This window comes from Oncorhynchus masou, chromosome 1, assembly GCF_036934945.1.
Source record: "Oncorhynchus masou masou isolate Uvic2021 chromosome 1, UVic_Omas_1.1, whole genome shotgun sequence".
Classification (NCBI taxonomy): domain Eukaryota; kingdom Metazoa; phylum Chordata; class Actinopteri; order Salmoniformes; family Salmonidae; genus Oncorhynchus; species Oncorhynchus masou.
Genome location: NC_088212.1, coordinates 55,600,849 through 55,620,823, shown reverse-complemented (window position 1 = coordinate 55,620,823; position 19,975 = coordinate 55,600,849). Strand labels below are relative to the sequence as shown.

General features: G+C 41.8%; 1 protein-coding gene across 2 annotated transcripts in view; it reads right to left on the bottom strand.

Moving 5' to 3' along the window:
* Window positions 1-19,975, bottom strand: part of LOC135546476 (xylosyl- and glucuronyltransferase LARGE2s-like) — a 72,129-nt gene that overhangs the window by 18,580 nt on the left and 33,574 nt on the right. For both annotated transcript variants that reach the window (XM_064974922.1, XM_064974932.1), the window contains one exon: window positions 3,117-3,318. In XM_064974922.1, coding sequence (XP_064830994.1) covers window positions 3,117-3,216 — 100 coding nt within the window. In that variant the 5' untranslated portion in view covers window positions 3,217-3,318. The remainder of the gene's footprint in view (window positions 1-3,116; window positions 3,319-19,975) is intronic.

Below are 19,975 nucleotides of genomic sequence, written 5' to 3'. Positions count from 1 at the left end.
TTTGGTTATCTGGTTTTTGTGAAAATGTTGCGTGCTAAATGCTACTCAAAATGCTAAGCTAGCTTAGCATACTCTTACACAAATTAGTCAATTGCTATGGTTCAAAAGCATATTTTGAAAATCTGAGATGACAGTGTTGTTAAGAAAAGGCTAAGCTTGAGAGCAGGCGCATTATTTTCATTTTATTTGAGATTCTCAGAAATCGTTAACATGCGTTATGCTAATGAGCCTGAGGCTTTAGTCACGATCCCGGATCCGGGATGGGGAGATTCAAGAGGTTAACGGGATCGATATGACAACAGCCAGTGAAATTGCAGGGCCCCAAATTCAAACAACAGAAAACTCATAATTACAAATCCTCAAACATACAAGTATTGTACAGCATTTTAAAGATACACTTCTTGTTAATCGAACCACAGTGCCCGATTTCAAAAAGGCTTTACGGCAAACACATACCATGCGATTATGTTAGGTCAGCGCCTACACACAAAAAACATACAGCCATTTTCCAGCCAAAGAGAGGAGTCACAAAAAGCAGAAATAGAGATAAAATGTATCACTAACATTGATGATCTTCATCAGATGGCACTCATAGGACTTCATGTTACACAATACATGTATGTTTTGTTTGATAAAGTTCATATTTATATCCAAAAGTCTCAGTTTACATTGGCGCGTTATGTTCAGTAATGTTTTGCCTCCACAACATTCTTTGAATTTGCAGAGAGCCACCTCAATTTACAGAAAACCTGGTCAAGAATTGCAAAAAAAGGTTTCTGTACCAAATATTAAGTTCTGCTTTTCTGATGTATCAAATACTTATGTCATACAATAAAATGTGATTTTCTGGATTTGTACCCATGATAACAATTACAGACCTCTACGTGCTTTGTAAGTAGGGAAACCTGCAAAATCGTCAGTGTATCAAATACGTGTTCTCCCCACTGTATATGAGCTTCTTCAAAAGTCTATAGTAGGCATGCACAAGTTTGTCGAATTCTGGCATCATATTAATAACCAGGTTTCCTTTCAACATTTTTATGCGAGTAAAGTACGTTGGATAAAGATTATCACGACATCATGGGAAAGCATGCAGTTTATTATGCTACAGATGTAATACGTTTTGGTGAACTTCACAGGGTGGTGAAAGTGCAAATTGCTGAATACCAAATTGGGCACATTTGCTATACCTACGCAATATTATTTGAGACAAAACCATCAGTCGGCCTAGAGTTTAAAATGCAATGGAACCCCATTTACCCTGTTTGTTTGTTTTTTGGTACACATTTAACCGCAAAAGTTATTTTTTATGCAGACTACGTTTTTACACAACAAGTCAATTTGATGGAAACACAACTTTGACGGGAATATGCACATCTTGTTTTGATGCAAATGTTTTAATACTCACATGAAAATCTGTCACCAAGTGGTTGAAAACCTTGCTATAGAGATACCCTAAAGACTCTGGCAAGTGTGCTAGTCCAATGGTTCACCAGAAGCCCCAAACATCTCAAGAATAAGCTACAGACCAAGCTGAAATAAGCTTGTTAGAATTGTACTTAAACTCCCCCCTCATACTCATCTAGAGGTTGAGCATTTTTGTTGTTGTTGTCTGTGTCTCTGTAATGTGTCTGTCTCTATTATTGTAATTGTATATGCATCTATGCAATAAAATTGGGACCACAATGGAAATAAGTCTGATTCTATTCTACAATCCCGGTCATTTTGAAAAATTGCTGTACTGTGTGTATATGTATATTTTTTTTACTGAATCAATCAAATCAATCAATCCAAACTGTGCAGCGAAGCATTTGATTAATGGAAAGAGTCATCTGTTACAAGACGCCAAAAAGGTGAATGACATTCCGGTGATTGTCAAGCCAAGTCTTTTACACTGGGTAGGCCTACGAAGGTTCTGTTTGTCGAGATTGACGAGATTGACATCTATTTATTGCGGTGTTGAAAACGCAAACCATGATATTGAAGTGCCCGAAAGTCAGTATGCTTTGTTTATTGGTTGTGGAGTGCATTGCCACAGAAACTTGTTCGTGAAAAATGTATTGCAAATATTTCATATAATTATATGAAAATCTGATTTCCCCCGAGCTGATCATTGTCTGCAGCTGGCTCTGATTGTAGTAACACTATATGCATTGCGTTGCTTTGCCATCAGTGTCACGTCAAGGTGAAGTTTTACCTGCTTTTTCACAGTTCGTTATTTTGAGAGAGGAGCAGTCTTTATTCTATTTTGCCTACTGTACCATATAATTCATTGATTATGTGTAAGTACAATAGCTTTGGTCCAGTTTTTCACAAGTACTCACTAAATTGTTGCTAGTGGTTGTACTAAATCATCCTCTAATTTCGCAAGCTGCTTTTGAACCGAGCTTGACTAAAATAAGCAGTTGTAATAGTCGAGGCCATATGCAACCAACATCTACTTTATTTGTCATTATTTGAATTCACAAGATAGAATGAACATTTGAAGTCAGCCATCGAGAATTTCACCTCTGTGATGTCTTGAGCTTGGACGTGACACATCGTGAGCACAACACAGGCAGTGAAGCAGCTTTTATTGATTTCAAAGGAAGCATTTCCTCAATGGCAGATGGCAATGCCAAACACCCAATGGCTACAGTTACAGTGTAGCAGGGCCGTAATGAAACAGGCAGAGAGAGTGAGTTTGTCTGTGGTGGTCGGCGAACCCTCAAACTTCTGGCCCGTAAGCCCTGTATGACATCGACTGTGCCACAAAGTGGCAAAGTCAATATCCAAGTTTTTAAGCAAAGGGTCGTTACAGTTATTGTTATTTGTGGTCGGTAACATTATTTTGAGTTCATTCCCATTAGGGAAAATCAAGTCAGTCATCTTAAATTGGAAATTACAAATTTTAGAAGCCATTTTAAACCTTGGATGCAATACAAGTTTGCATTTCCAAATTCCTGCAACAACAGGATGATCAAATTAAGATACGGCATCTGTATACCGTTGTTGAATCTGTTTTTAAAGTCGTTACAGTACATGCATACATGTTTCCCATTCCTTCCTACTGCAGTTCAATGAAAAAGTAGTTTCGGTCAGTCGTGTAACCATGGCGACAGGCAGGTATTACTTACTCTCCAGGTTCCCAGCCAGCAGGTATAGCCAGGTGAGCAGGATGACGGCGGTCAGAGATGCCACTAGCAGCTTCAGACGACCTCGAAAAGGCAGGTGCATGATGGGATGGCCAGGTGGGGGTGGGGGTGGGAGGTGATGGGTCAGGGGTCAGGGCTCAGGTGGGGCTCAGTCGCTCATCTGCTTCCTGCTGCATCCTCTGATCTGGAGGGAGGTGAGGAGAAAGAGAGGAGGAGTTAGAAGGTTCGTATGATGCTGTCACAAAATGCTTTCGTGGCATAACAGTGCAGTTTATACTCAAGCAAAGCAGAAGTTAGGACACGGAAATGTCATGGGCACAATTAAAACATGTAATCTCACAACACAAATACAAGCAAACACACAAATGCAGAAACCCGCACACACACACGTGGACGCAAGCACGCACATACACACACCCACACACAGTTTATTCACAGCCAGGCTCACAGCAGGGTATGGTGCACAACTGGCAATAAGTGCAGGCAGACTCTCTCATTCTCTTTCTCCATTTCCTTCCCTCTCTTTCTACCTCCCTCTATCTATAAGGGCTATACGAGTTCCAGGGCCTCTCTTTGTTTTATGATGAGCTTAATTAATCACGTTTCACCTTAATTAGATGCAGGCCTGAAGGAAACAAGATTGGATGTAGCTGCCAATTAAAAAAGTGGAGTAAAAAAATATTTGGGAGTTTATAAAAAGAAGAGTGTCTGGCCTTTGCTTTGTTGTTGTGGAAACTCTGGTGAGCGAGAGAGGAGAGGGAGGTGAAAGTGGGATGGGTGGACAGTATAGTGGTGAGCTTAAACTGAATTCGCTACTTGACCCAGGTTTTTATGCAGGTTGACACTTATTGGGATGAGTCTTGTCCTGGAGGCAGAACTGTGCAATTTCCGCTAAATGGGCCAGCTGCAAAGTCAAAATTGGCTATTTTGTAAAAGTTCATGAAAACAAAAATGTGCTTTTTGGTCTTAATTTAACCTGTTGAAACTCTGGGGGCACTATATCATTTTTGGATAAAAAGACGTGCCCGTTTTAAGCGCAATATTTTATCACAAAAAGATGCTCGACTATGCATATAATTGATAGCTTTGGAAAGAAAACACTCTGACGTTTCCAGAACTGCAAAGATATTCTCTGTGCGTGCCCTAGAACGTGAGCTACAGGAAAAACCAAGATGAAACGGCATCCAGGAAATCAGCAGGATTTTAGGGTTAGACATTATTGTTAGTGGTGTGGTTAAGGTTTAAAATCGGATTTTATGACTATCAGCTAGCGACCACTCTGCAGAGATGACTCCAGCATAAGATTCATGACGAAAAACGCTGACCTGTGGTTTTTATCTACTTGACACTAGCACACACACACACCCTCAAGACTGTCAAATGAACATCCTGCCCTTCAGTGTGCGACTTTACTTAACAAAAACACAGATGCTTAGCTTGGTTGCTCAAGGTGTGTGTGTGTGTTTGCTCAAGGGCTCTCATTCCAATAGATTCTCATCACCCCGTTCAACTATCATCTTGACACGGCGCTTATAGCTAGCAGACTCTAAAACAACAAGGACAAAGAGCACTGCTGATAATGCCAGAGAGAGAGAGAGAGAGAGAGACAAGCAACAATACCACAACATACTGGAGAGAAACTTTGACATGTGCAGTCTATTAACCAAACGTATAATTCAATAGACAATTATATTAGTAACATTAATAACACAACAACCAAAGCCATTGCTGGGTCACAGTCAGAGTAAGTGACGGCTGTTGAGAGACTTTGTACATTGGATAGGGAAAGAGAGCCAAGGCCTGCAGATACAGAACAGAAAGGAGTGAGGTGTTCAACCGATTCAGCCACCTCAACGAGCCCTAATCAGGACGAGGGTTGGCCACCCCTGGATAGTTCAGCAATCACCTCAAATCTACAGTTGATTCAACTGTAACATCAAAATACATTCACGTCTAATATCTCATACATATCCTTGCTGCGCTTTTTTAAGCACAGTTACTGCTCTTTGCCTGCCAAAGTACAGTAATAGTAACTGTGATCCACCCAATATTGAGGTTAGGCCCTGGAGCTACAACACCTGGTCAAGGTGAGATCAGGAAGGGGATTTTTCCCCAAAAACATTGGCTGCATCAAGTGATAAATACAGAAAGACATCTGTTTTCATCAAATGTTTTCTCTTTCCTGTGTGTGTGTGTGTGTGTGTGTGTGTGTGTGTGTGTGTGTGTGTGTGTGTGTGTGTGTGTGTGTGTGTGTGTGTGTGTGTGTGTGTGTGTGTGTGTGTGTGTGTGTGTGTGTGTGTGTAAGTGCTGGAAATCAACCCATTCTGAAATGATTTACACCACAGTTGTAAGCATAGCCTCAACACTGAGGTCATATTTCGTATCTCTCTCCCTCCCTCCCTCCCTCTCCCTCCCTCTTGCCTAGAACATAAAATAACGTTATGATCAAGTTCCCATGCTTTTAATACAAGGATTCCGTTCCGGAACAGCATAGATCACTCCCATTACCGGTTTTCATTCTGTTCCATGAAAAAGTGTTATTTTACAGTTTTCGGCTCTATTACCTGAACCAGGTCCAACCCCTGGTTTAAACCCTTCCCCAAACCTTAACCCTTACCTTAACCATTTTGAATGAATGCCTAAACTTAACCGTCAAAATGTCTATGCTTATACACAAAAGTCGAATACTGCAGTCAGACCATCTGATTTGGTTGGAAATAGAATGGAAACTAAACAGAACATAACAGAATACAACTCTTCCTTCAAGTGGAAATTCTTAATGTGTTAGGTACCAAACAGCCAAAGTTTTCCATTCCACATTATTGTAGAGCATAGTTAATGGTGGCAAGGGAAATGTGCCTGTTCCTGTATTTCTAAGCACAACTGTCAATCAAACATGGCTAATGAGGAACATATAATGCAATTAAGAGCTGAGGCCATTGTGTCTCTGTGTAAAGGCCTTTAGTGAAGCATGGTGGTGGCAGCATCATGCTGTGGGAATGTTTTTCATCGACAGGGACTGGGAAACTGGTCAGAATTGAAGGAATGATGGATGCCGCAAAAACAGGGAAATTATTGAGGGAAACCTGTTTCAGTCTTCCAGAGATTTGAGACTGGGACTGTTCACCTACCAGCAGGACAATGACCCTAAGCATACTGCTAAAGCAACACTCGAGTGGTTTAAGGGGAAACATTTCAATGTCTTGGAATGGCCCAGTCAAAACCCAGACCTCAATCCAATTGAGAATCTGTGGTATGACTTAAAGATTACTGTACACCAGCAGAACCCATCCAACTTGAAGGACCTGGAGCAGTTTTGCCTTGAGGAATGGGCAAAAATCCCAGTGGCTAGATGTGCCAAGCTTATAGAGACATACCCCAAGAGACTTGCAGCTGTAATTGCTGCAAAAGGTTACTATTTATGCACGTTCAAGTTTTCAGTTTTTAAAATATTTTATTCCTTGTTTGTTTCAAAATAAAAACATATTTTTCATCGTCAAAGTGGTTGGAATGTTCTGTAAATCAAATGATACAAACCCCTCCCCAAAATCTATTTTAATTCCAGGTTGTAAGGCAACAATATAGGAAAAATGCCAAGGGGGGTGAATACTTTTGCAGGCCACTGTATAAATGTATAGTTATTGTGCAATTTATATCTAGGCCTATAGGACATATAGAGGTTTGCATCTGGCATTAGTGTGTAAACTTAAGCTTTAGGGTCTAACTTTACACTTGCCAAATAGCCTACAAGGCAATCCCCTAAAGCTTTTGGGAACAGGCAGAAAAAGTTTCATGTTGTCACGAATATTACCGAAGGTGGCTCCCCTTCTTGTTCGGGTGGCGCTCGGCGGTCGTCGTCGCCGGTCTACTCGCTGCCACCGATCCTTTGTTCTGTGTTCGTTTAGTTTTGTCTAATTGGTTTCACCTGTTCATTGTTTGGTTGTTAGGGTGGGGTTATTTAAGTTCGTTTAGCGCGCTTCTGTTTGTGCGGCCTTGTTCTTCTGGTATTTGTGAGAGTGGTTCGTGTTTTGTTGGGTTTTCTCACTGTCCTAGTATTTCACATAAGGGTACTATTTTGTTTTATAGTTACACCTGTGTTGGGTATACTATTTTGTTCCTGTGATTTTTGGGACATTAAAGCGTGTTTTTTCCCACATGCTTTGCTCTCTGCGCCTAACTCCACACCCATTCACTCATTGAGCGTTACAAATGTCGATCCACTGAGGCAAAAAGGACAATGTCAGAGTTTTTAAATCAATAACAGAAAAGCTGCTAAATGGAGAATTGAAAATAAAGAGTAAGGAGGGGCCATTAAATGTATGTTTTGGAAAGATTTGGTGAAGTGGTGAAAGAGGATGATAGCAGTGTCGGCCATGTTATGTGTGATGATTGTGAGGCGCTATATAAATTTGACAGTCACAAGACGGGGACTTCAAATAGCCCTATGACACGTCAAGGGAACTGTAGCCTAATGTTCTGATGGGTTTAATGGAAACTGAAATCTGGACAATGACTGTAGGTCTATAACTTCTCACAGTCTTAACACTAACTCATGCAGAACTAAGCATTTCTTGCAGTAAATTGATACCAATTGTTTAAATGTAAAGGAATTTACTCCGAATTTTTAAGGTTAGGCATTAACTCCGAATGGTTAAGGTAAGGGTTAAGGTTTTGGGATAGGTTTAAAACAAAAATCTCAAAAACAACTTTCTATTGCTGGATTCAAACATCCTCAGACATGGATGGACGTCGAATACTGACTTGTATCAAGAGTGACCTGGCTGATTGATGCACCCAAATGTACATTTTGACTCGAGAGCAGGAGTGGAGAAATATGATTTATTTATTTCAGCATCTAGAGTGAATGCGAATGTGCTGAAATGACCATCAGTAGAGGTGTTATCTTTATAAGCATAATAAAATATTTTGCACTGAAAATATTACCCTTCTTTTTTGTTATTGCATTTTCTCCCCGGTCCCTAAATGTCTTTGATCCATGAAGGAAGCCGAGATGACAGAGAACTTTAGAGATGTCAACTACACTGTAAAAGTAGAACGTCTCAGCTGAGATCTGGAGTTTGGAGGGTGTTTGAATGTCAACCCAATGCAAGTGTTTTAATGCACAGAATGTGTTTTAAACATAAATGAAGTACTCTGAAACACCCAAAGTGGTTCTTCAACCTTAATATGGGTGTTTTTAAGAGTTTTAGTGCAAATAAAAGGCAACATCAAAACACAAAAACAGTTTATTATACAATCAATGGTGTATAGCTGAAATATTGATTGATGACAAGGGCTCAAGGAGAATATTTGTTGTTGAATTCCACCTTTCTTATTTCAATGCATTAATAAGACCGATTAGAAACAGGAGGGCAGTAAAATGATACATTTCATTGGAATTTGACCCACTCAACCACACTGTATGAAATTATTCTGGGGTTAATTGAAATGAACTCAAATAAATAACCAACATATAAACTCAGCAAAAAAAGAAACGTCCTTTCACTGTCAACTGCGTTTGTTTTCAACAAACGTAAGATGTGTAAATATTTGTATGAACATAACAAGATTCAACAACTGAGACGAACTCCACAGACATGTGACAAACAGAAATGGAATAATGTGTCCCTGAACAAAGGGGTGGTCAAATGTAATAGTCAGTATCTGGTGTGGCCACCAGCTGAATTAAGTACTGCAGTGCATCTCCTCCTCATGGACTGCACCAGATTTGCCAGTTCTTGCTGTGAGATGTTACCCCACTCTTCCACCAAGACACCTGCAAGTTCCCAGACATTTCTGGGGGGAATGGCACTAGCCCTCACCCTCTGATCCAACAGGTCCCAGACGTGCTCAATGGGATTGAGATCCGGGCTCTTCGTTGGCCATGGCAGAACACTGACATTCCTGTCTTGCAGGAACGAGCAGTGTGGCTGGTGGCATTGTATTGCTGGAGGGTCATGTCAGGATGAGCCTGCAGAAAGTGTACCACATGAGAGAGAAGGATGTCTTCCCTGTAACGCACAGCATTGAGTTTGCCTGCAATGACAACAAGCTCAGTCCGATGATGCTGTGACACACCACCCCAGATCATGACGGACTCTCCACCTCCAAATCGATCCCGCTCCAGAGTACAGGCCTCGGTGTAAACGTGAATCCGACCAAACTTTGATTTGATGAGCACTTTTTGCCAGTCCTGTCTGGTCCAGCAACGGTGGGTTTGTGCCCATAGGCAACGTTGTTGCCGGTGATGTCTGGTGAGGACCTGCCTTACAACAGGCCTACAAGCCCTCAGTCCAGCCTCTCTCAGCCGATTGCGGACAGTCTGAGCACTGATGCAATTTATTGCCCTGGCCACATCTGCAGTCCTCATGCCTCCTTGCAGCATGCCCAAGGCACGTTCACGCGATGAGCAGGGACCCTGGATCATCTTTCTTTCAGTGTTTTTCAAAGTCAGTAGAAAGGCCTCTTTAGTGTCCTAAGTTTTCATAACGGTGACCTTAATTGCCAACCGTCTGTAAGCTTTGTGTCTTAATGACCGTTCCACAGGTGCATGTTCATTAATTCTTTATGCTTCATTGAACAATCATGGGACACAGTGTTTAAAACCTTTACAATGAAGATCTGTGAAGTTATTTGCATTTTTACGAATTATCTTTGAAAGACAGGGTCCTGAAAAAGGGACGTTTCTTTTGTTTTGCTGTTTACTACATTAAAATGAATGCAAGTCGGTAGAGCCCGTGGTCTAGCAATAACGGACAAGGCTTAGAAACGCCACCCCTCTATCCACCGAAGACCGGGGTTAAATTCCCCGCTCCAACACTTCGATCCCAGGCTGTATCACATCCGGCCATGATCGGGAGTCCCATAAGGTGGCGCACAATTGGCTCGGCGTCATCATTGTAAATAAGAATTTGTTCTCAACTGACTTGCCTAGTTAAATTAAGGTTCAATTAAAAAAATACAAAAAAATAAACATTCTGGTGAGCAAGAGTTTCTTTAGTCTTCTAGGGCAACATATAACGACAGAAGCGAAGCTGCACGTATCTAAATATAGACAAGTTGACTAACAAATAGTCTACCAAAATGTCAGAAATTATAAGCAGAAACATATTTAAATTAGGCAAAAAAAACAATCCTGCACCCCCTGTCAAAAAATCATTCCACCTTCCCTGACTGTAGCCTAATGTACATATTCTATATTTGCGTGTTGGGATCAGGTGCTGGCCTCCGATTTTCACTTTTATCACATATAGTCGGTTGTGGATGGGTTATTAGCAATTTCGGGCGGGTGAACAACCACCAGCATGTGTGTGAATGTGTGTGTTAGTGTTTGGTTGGCTGACTGTGTGTGTGTCCTCATGTACTGTTGCTGCAGCCTCCCTAGATCACTTCTGTTCATTTCAAATCAGGCTTTATGTCGCTTGGGGCAATATACGGTAATGGAGTCTGTTCAGGCGTGTGTCAGGGAGATGACAGAGAGATGCACACACACACACACACACACACATGCAACACACACACACACACACATTTCTCTCTTCTGCATTTTTCTCAGAGCAGGGTAAGAAACCCAATTATCAACCCGGTCAATAATCTGTGCTCACATGATGGTTCACACACTTCACAATAACAGCAGGGAGTTTTCATATGAACCTGCAATTTAGACAGTTCGACTCTGCTACTCATATCACATCTGCTGCAGCTCTGACTGCTACCATAAGAGAAGCAAATCAAATCAAAGTTTATTGATTTGCAGATGATGTTATCGCGGGTGCAGCGAAATGCTTGAGTTACCTATTAAGGCTCGGGACAATTGGACAATTGGATGAATTGCGTGCCCATAGTAAACTGGAAAAAAAATCTGTCCAAAATTGCTAATATATGCATATAATAATAATTATTGAATAGAAAACACTCTAAAGCTTCTAAAACAGTTTTAATTATGTCTGTATGTATAGCAGAACTCACAGGGCAGCCAATCTCCCAAACTATTTTTCTCATCGGGAAAGTTGGGCCAACTTTGACGTCATCGCCCCCACCCTTCCCAACCAGCTATGGATCTGGGATCAGTTTCTAGGTCTTCTCCGAGATGTCTTCTATCAGTAGAACGTGTAATTGTGCAAATCTATAAAATAATTCTATAATTATATATCTATAATTTCTCTGGACATTTTGTAGCATTTTTTGAACATGGCGTCAATGTAAACGGAGATTTATGGATATAAATTGCATATTATTGAAAAAAACATAAATGTACTGTGTAACATGTCCTATTACTGTCATCTGATGAAGATTTTCAAAAGGTTAGTGAATTCTTCTTCTTTTAATACTGCGTTTGTGATTGCATCTTTTGTTTGAAAAATGGCTACATATCGTCTGTGTCTTTGTGGTAGTTTGATATACATATGTGCTATGTTTTTGCCGTAAAACATTTTAGAAATCTGACTCGCTGGGTAGATGAACAAGGTGTTTATCTTTCATTTGAGCTATTGGACTTGTTAATGTGTGGAGGTTAAATATTTCTACGAATATTTTTGCATTCTGTGCGCCACTTTTTGAGTTGAGGGGGTGGGGGGGGGGGTGCCCTTGGGGAACATGTAGCGTGAACACGTTAAACTCCAACAGTGCAGTAATACCTAGCAATAATAATACAATTTAAAAAATAAATGCCAAATTGAGAAAAATTAAGAAATATCAGAACAAGCAATGTCAGAGACAGGAAAATAAACATATATATGTACATATAATAGATAGAGTGCATTTGGAAAGTATTCACGCCCCTTGACTTTTTCCAAATTTTGTTACGTGACAGCCTTCTTCTAAAATGGATTAAATACAACATTTTCCCAATCAACCTACACACAATACCTAATAATGACAAAGCGAAAACAGGTTTAGTCATTTTTGCAAAGTCATTACAAAATAAAAAATATTATTTAGATAAGTATTCAGACCCTTTGCTATGAGACTTGAAATTGAGCTCAGGTGCATCATGTTTTTATTGATCATCCTTGAGATGATTCTACAACTTGAATGGAGTCCAACTGCGGTAAATTGAATTGATTGGACATGATTTGGAAAGGCACACAACTGAATATATAAGGTCTGACAGTTGACAGTGCATGTCCGAGCAAATACCAAGCGATGAGGTCGAAGGAATTGTCTGTAGAGCTTCGAGACAATATTGTGTCTAGGCACAGATCTGGGGATGGGTACCAAAACATTTCTGCAGCATTGAAGGTCCCCGAGATCAGTGGCCTCCATCATTCTTAAAACGGAAGAAGTTTGGAACCACCAAAACTCTTTCTAGAGCTGGCCACCCGGCTAAACTGAGCAATCCGGGGAGAAAGGCCTTGGTCTGATGAAACCAAGATTGAACTCTTTGGGCTGAATGCCAAGCGTCACGTCTGGAGGAAACCTGGCACCATCCCTACAGTGAAGCATAGTAGTTGGCAGCATCATGCTATGGGGATGTTTTTAAGCGGCAGGAAATAGAAGGCTAGTCAGGGTCGAGGGAAAGATGAACGGAGCAAAGTACAGAGAAACCTGTTCCAGAGTGCTCAGGACCTCAGGCAATGCAGGAGTGGCTTTGGGACAAGTCTCTGAATGTCCTTGAGTTGCCCAGCCAGAGCCCGGACTTGAATTCGATCTAACATCTCAGGAGAGACCTGAAAACACCTGTGCAGCGACGCTCCCCATCCAACCTGACAGAGCTTGAGAGGATCTGCAGAGAAGAATGGCAGAAGCTCCCCAAATACAGGTGTGCCAAGAAGAATATGCTGTAATCTCTGCCAAATGTGCTTCAACAAATTACTGAGTAAAGGGTCTGAATGCTTATGTTTATGTGGTATTTCAGTTTTTGATTTTTAATACCTGCTCTACTTTGTCATTATGGGGTATTTGTAATAAGACTGTAACATAACAATGTGTAAAAAGTCAAGGGGTCTGAATACTTTTCGAATGCAGAATGCACTGTATAAGGAAGATTCTCTATGTTTGTATGAATATATATGAAAGAGAGAGAGAGAGAGAGAGAAGTAATTGTTTTTGCAGTAGTTTTTCAGTCACAACAGTTATACACGCACGCACGCAAACACACACTCAGCGTTACATGGTCCGTTGGTCCTTTGATGATTAAACCCGAGCTAATGTGTGTCCTCACATCTGGCCACCCTCTAAAATCAGCCTTTATCAGTCTGCGTCTCAAAGTCCCTTCTTTCCCTAATCTTCCCCTCTATTCCAATCTCTTCCTCGGTCCTATATCAGAGCACTTCCACAGTGCTGGTAATGGAAAGATTAACACTTCTCCAGTGCCAATCCAGGTTGACACTTCACAGCCTCAGCAAGTCACATACAATGGGCTTGATTATCAGTGAGGAATATTAAAGAGGAACTGCAAATCGCAGCATCATACTGTATGATGCCAAATGCATCACACAGGCCATATTTCTGTATTTTGAAAGTTGCATATCTTGAAAACGTGATTGCTCACATGCAAAACATATTTTGGGACTATATCAACAATGGACTAATGAAACAAATACCAAAAGATAGTGTTTGGGTGTAGTTCTTCATCTCCTTTGCAACCATTTCACAGTCTTTACACACTTGTCCTGTGCAAGTTAAAGCGCACACACACACCACACACACCACACACACACACACACACACACACACACACACATACACACACATACATACATACATACATACATACATACATACATACATACATACATACATACATACATGCATACAGTGCCTTGCGAAAGTATTCGGCCCCCTTGAACTTTGCAACCTTTTGCCACATTTCAGGTTTCAAACATAAAGATATAAAACTATATTTTTTTGTGAAGAATCAACAACAAGTGGGACACAATCATGACTTTTTTAACAAATCAAAAACTGAAAAAATGGGCGTGCAAAATTATTCAGCCCCTTTACTTTCAGTGCAGCAAACTCTCTCCAGAAGTTCAGTGAGGATCTCTGAATGATCCAATGTTGACCTAAATGACTAATGATGATAAATACAATCCACCTGTGTGTAATCAAGTCTCCGTATAAATGCACCTGCACTGTGATAGTCTCAGAGGTCCGTTAAAAGCGCAGAGAGCATCATGAAGAACAAGGAACACACCAGGCAGGTCCGAGATACTGTTGTGAAGAAGTTTAAAGCCGGATTTGGATACAAAAAGATTTCCCAAGCTTTAAACATCCCAAGGAGCACTGCGCAAGCGATAATATTGAAATGGGAGGAGTATCAGACCACTGCAAATCTACCAAGACATGGCCGTCCCTCTAAACTTTCAGCTCATACAAGAAGAAGACTGATCAGAGATGCAGCCAAGATGCCCATGATCACTCTGGATGAACTGCAGAGATCTACAGCTGAGGTGGGAGACTTTGTCCATAGGACAACAATCAGTCGTATATTGCACAAATCTGGCCTTTATGGAAGAGTGGCAAGAAGAAAGCCATTTCTTAAAGATATCCATAAAAAGTGTTGTTTAATGTTTGCCACAAGCCACCTGGGAGACACACCAAACATGTGGAAGAAGGTGCTCTGGTCCGATGAAACCAATATTGAACTTTTTGGCAACAATGCAAAAAGTTATGTTTGGCGTAAAAGCAACACAGCTCATCACCCTGAATACACCATCCCCACTGTCAAACATGGTGGTGGCAGCATCATGGTTTGGGCCTGCTTTTCTTCAGCAGGGAGAGGGAAGATGGTTAAAATTGATGGGAAGATGGATGGAGCCAAATACAGGACCATTCTGGAAGAAAACCTGATGGAGTCTGCAAAAGACCTGAGACTGGGACGGAGATTTGTCTTCCAACAAGACAATGATCCAAAACATAAAGCAAAATCTACAATGGAATGGTTCAAAAATAAACATATCCAGGTGTTAGAATGGCCAAGTCAAAGTCCAGACCTGAATCCAATCGAGAATCTGTGGAAAGAACTGAAAACTGCTGTTCACAAATGCTCTCCATCCAACCTCACTGAGCTCGAGCTGTTTTGCAAGGAGGAATGGGAAAAAATGTCAGTCTCTCGATGTGCAAAACTGATAGAGACTTACAGCTGTAATTGCAGCAAAAGGTGGCGCTACAAAGTATTAACTTAAGGGGGCTGAATAATTTTGCATGCCCAATTTTTCAGTTTTTGATTTGTTAAAAAAGTTTGAAATATCCAATAAATGTCGTTCCACTTCATGATTGTGTCACATTGTTTTATAAATACAGTTTTATATCTTTGTTTGAAGCCTGAAATGTGGCAAAAGGTCGCAAAGTTCAAGGGGGCCGAATACTTTCGCAAGGCACTGTACATACAGTGGGGCAAAAAAGTACACTGCTCAAAAAAATTAAAGAAACACTAAAATAACACATCCCAGATCTGAATGAATGAAGTATTCTTATTAAATACTTTTTACTTTAGATAGTTGAATGTGCTGACAACAAAATCACACAAAAATGATCAATGGAAATCAAATTTATCAACCCATGGAGGTCTGGATTTGGAGTCACACTCAAAATTAATGTGGAAAACCACACAACAGGCTGATCCAACTTTGATGTAATGTCCTTAAAACAAGTCAAAATGAGGCTCAGTAGTGTGTGTGGCCTCCACGTGCCTGTATGACCTCCCAACAACGCCTGGGCATGCTCCTGATGAGGTGTCAGATGGTCTCCTGAGGGATCTCCTCCCAGACCTGGACTAAAGCATCTGCCAACTCCTGGACAGTCTGTGGTGCAACGTGGCGTTGGTGGATGGAGCGAGACATGATGTCCCAGATGTGCTCAATTGGATTCAGGTCTGGGGAACGGGCGGGCCAGTCCATAGCATCAATGCCTTCCTCTTGCAGGAACTGCTGACACACTCCAGCCACATCAGGTCTAGCATTGTCTTGCATTAGGAGGAACACAGGGCCAACCGCACCAGCATATGGTCTCACAAGGGGTCTGAGAATCTCATCTCGGTACCTAATGGCAGTCAGGCTACCTCTGGCGAGCACATGGAGGGCTGTGCGGCCCCCCAAAGAAATGCCACCCCACACCATGACTGACCCATCTCCAAACCGGTCATGCTGGAGGATGTTGCAGGCAGCAGAAAGTTCTCCACGGCGTCTCCAGACTGTCACGTCTGTCACATGTGCTCAGTGTGAACCTGCTTCCATCTGTGAAGGGCACAGGATGCCAGTGGCGAATTTTCCAATCTTGGTGTTCTCTGGCAAATGTCAAACGTCCTGCACGGTGTTGGGCTGTAAGCACAACCCTCACCTGTGGACATCGGGCCCTCATACCACCCTCATGGAGTCTGTATCTGACCATTTGAGCAGACACATGCACATTTGTGGCCTGCTGGAGGTCATTTTGCAGGGCTCTGGCAGTGCTCCTCCTGCTCCTCCTTACACAAAGGAGGTAGCGGTCCTGCTGCTGGGTTGTTGCCTTCCTACGGCCTCCTCCACAACTCCTGATGTACTGGCCTGTCTCCTGGTAGCGCCTCCATGCTCTGGACACTACGCTGACAGACACAGCAAACCTTCTTGCCACAGCTCACATTGATGTGCCATCCTGGATCAGCTGCACTACCTGATCCACTTGTGTGGGTTGTAGACTCCGTCTCAGGCTACCACGAGAGTGAAAGCACCGCCAGCATTCAAAAGTGACCAAAACATCAGCCAGGAAGCATAGGAACTGAGAAGTGGTCTGTGGTTATCACCTGCAGAACCACTCCTTTATTGGGAGTGTCTTGCTAATTGCCTATCATTTCCACCTGATGTCTATTCCATTTGCACAACAGCATGTGAAATTTATTGTCAATCAGTGTTGCTTCCTAAGTGGACAGTTTGATTTCACAGAAGTGTGATTGACTTGGAGTTACATTGTGTTGTTTAAGTGTTCCATTTATTTTTTGTGTGCAGTGTATTTAGTCAGCCACCAATTGTGCAAGTTCAACCACTTAAAAGGATGAGAGAGGCCTGTAAATTTCATCATAGGTACACTTCAACTTTGATAGACAAAATGAGGAAAAAAAATCAAGAAAATCACATTGTAGGATTTTAAATGTATTTATTTGCAAATTATGGTGGAAAATAAGTATTTGGTCACCTACAAGCAAGCAAGATTTCTGGCTCTCACAGACATGTAACTTCTTATTTAAGAGGCTCCTCTGTCCTCCACTCGTTACCTGTATTAATGGCACCTGTTTGCACTTGTTGTCAGTATAAAAGACACCTGTCCACAACCTCACAGTCACACTCCAAACTCCACTATGGCCAAGACCAAGGAGCTGTCAAAGGACACCAGAAACAAAATTGTAGACCTGCACCAGGCTGGGAAGACTCAATCTGCAATAGGTAAGCAGCTTGGTTTGAAGAAATCAACTGTGGGAGCAATTATTAGGAAATGGTTGACATACAAGACCACTGATAATCCTCCTCGATCTGGGGCTCCACGCAAGATCTCACCCCGTGGAGTCAAAATGATCACAAGAACGGTGAGCAAAAATGCCAGAACCACACGGGGGGACCTAGTGAATGACCTGCAGAGAGCTGGGACCAAAGTAACAAAGCCTACCATCAGTAACACACAACGCCGCCAGGGACTCAAATCCTGCAGTGCAAGACGTGTCCCCCTGCTTAAGCCAGTACATGTCCAGGCCCGTCTGACGTGAGCATTTGGATGATCCAGAAGAAGATTGGGAGAATGTCATATGGTCAGATGAAAGCAAAATATAACTTTTTGGTAAAAACTCAACTCGTCGTATTTGGAGGACAAAGAATGCTGAGTTGCATCCTACTGTGAAGCATGGGGGTGGAAACATCATGCTTTGGGGCTGTTTTTCTGCAAAGGGACCAGGACGACTGATCCGTGTAAAGGAAAGAATGAATGGGGCCATGTATCGTGAGATTTTGATTGAAAACCTCCTTCCATCAGCAAGGGCATTGAAGATGAAACGTGGCTGGGTCTTTCAGCATGACAATGATCCCAAACACACTGCCCGGGCAACGAAGGAGTGGCTTCGTAAGGAGCATTTCAAGATCCTGGAGTGGCCTAGCCAGTCTCCAGATCTCAACCCCATACAAAATCTTTGGAGGGAGTTGAAAGTCTGTGTTGCTCAGCAACAGCCCCAAAACATCACTGCTCTAGAGGAGATCTGCATGGAGGAATGGGCCAAAATACCAGCAACAGTGTGTGGAAACCTTGTGAAGACTTACAGAAAATGTTTGACCTCTGTCATTGCCAACAAAGGGTATATAACAAAGTATTGAGATTGACCAAATGCTTATTTTCCACCATAATTTGCAAATAAATTCATTAAAAATCCTACAATGTGATTTTCTGGATTTTTTTTCTTCTAATTTTGTCTGTCATAGTTGAAGTGTACCTATGATGAAAATTACAGGCCTCTCTCATCTTTTTAAGTGGGAGAACTTACACAATTGGTGGCTGACTAAATACTTTTTTGCCCCACTGTACATACATACATACATACATACATACATACATACATACATACATACATACATACATACATACATACATACATACATACATACATACATACATACATACATACATACATACATACAGAGGAATAGAAAGCACATATAGTACTAGAAAAACATGGCATGAGGGAATTACATGCTTGAGGGCAGGCTAGGATATCATTCCTGGGAGAAAGAGATACATCTATGGAGGACTTTGGTCTAGGAATTCTAAGTGGGAATGGGTCTCAGGTTACTAAGGGCCTAAAGGAGAGAGAGAAAGTGTGTTGTTTAAATGTAACTATAGCTCGGCAGCTGCCTGCAGAAATATGAGAGAGAGCAAGAAGCAAAATAACGGTTTCTGGACAAATATCTATGACCTATGACTTATTACCTATCTGCTAGCTATCCCTTGTCGATCATAGATCATCGGCATCCATCACAGAGGCCCGGAAAAACAGACTTTCAGAATATGGTTTGAAAACTTTCAAGAAACTCCTCTCCCAATGAAAAACTAAAGTTGATTCAGCAGCGTGTACGGTGCATTTGTCGTTTGCTGAACTGTGTGAAAATCTGTTCATCTTTCGGCACGCATGCGTGGACTCTCTCTCTCACACACACACACAGACACACAGGGAGCCATAGTAAAGAGTGAGGCAAATCCTGTTTAAGATCATTCAATTCTCGTTTGATTAATAGGTCAATGTCATAATCGTCAAACGTTTGTTGACAATACGGAGGATTGTTTTCTGAGCTAAACCCCAGCTGGCACAGAGACACAAGGGAAGGCGAAACAATAGAGCTAGAGGTTACGCTCGGTCACCAGCGAACTAATCTCACCTCAGTTTACACTCAATCATTTGCCTGGTTATGCATAAACACACGCGGTCGCGTGTCGCGCGATACTCACGCAAACGCACGGGCGTACACACAGGCACATGCATGTCCTCCTCAGCCCCCCTGTACAGAGTGACGCTGCAACAGATTAAGCTGAGTATCCTTCAATGGCCTGCAGGAATAGCAATAACAGCAGAGGTAGTTACCTTGTCCCATGTGCCCTACTTTGTTGTTCTAACATACTGTCACCTCTGACGGCTCACTCGCTAAAGCAACCACACACTGGACGACTCAATAACAACAAACAACAAAGAAAGAAAACAGAACAGAGTGCACACAGAGACACAGTCTAGAGAAGGACATCCGAGATAGTAAACACGGCACACAAAGGTCACATTCCTGGGGGAAAACCTTTAGGAGATAGTACCTTGAGGGAAACAACTGTGAGAAAAGATCTCAGAAAACATAGAGCTGCAAGACACAAACATAGAAGCAGAACATTCTGTAGGTAAA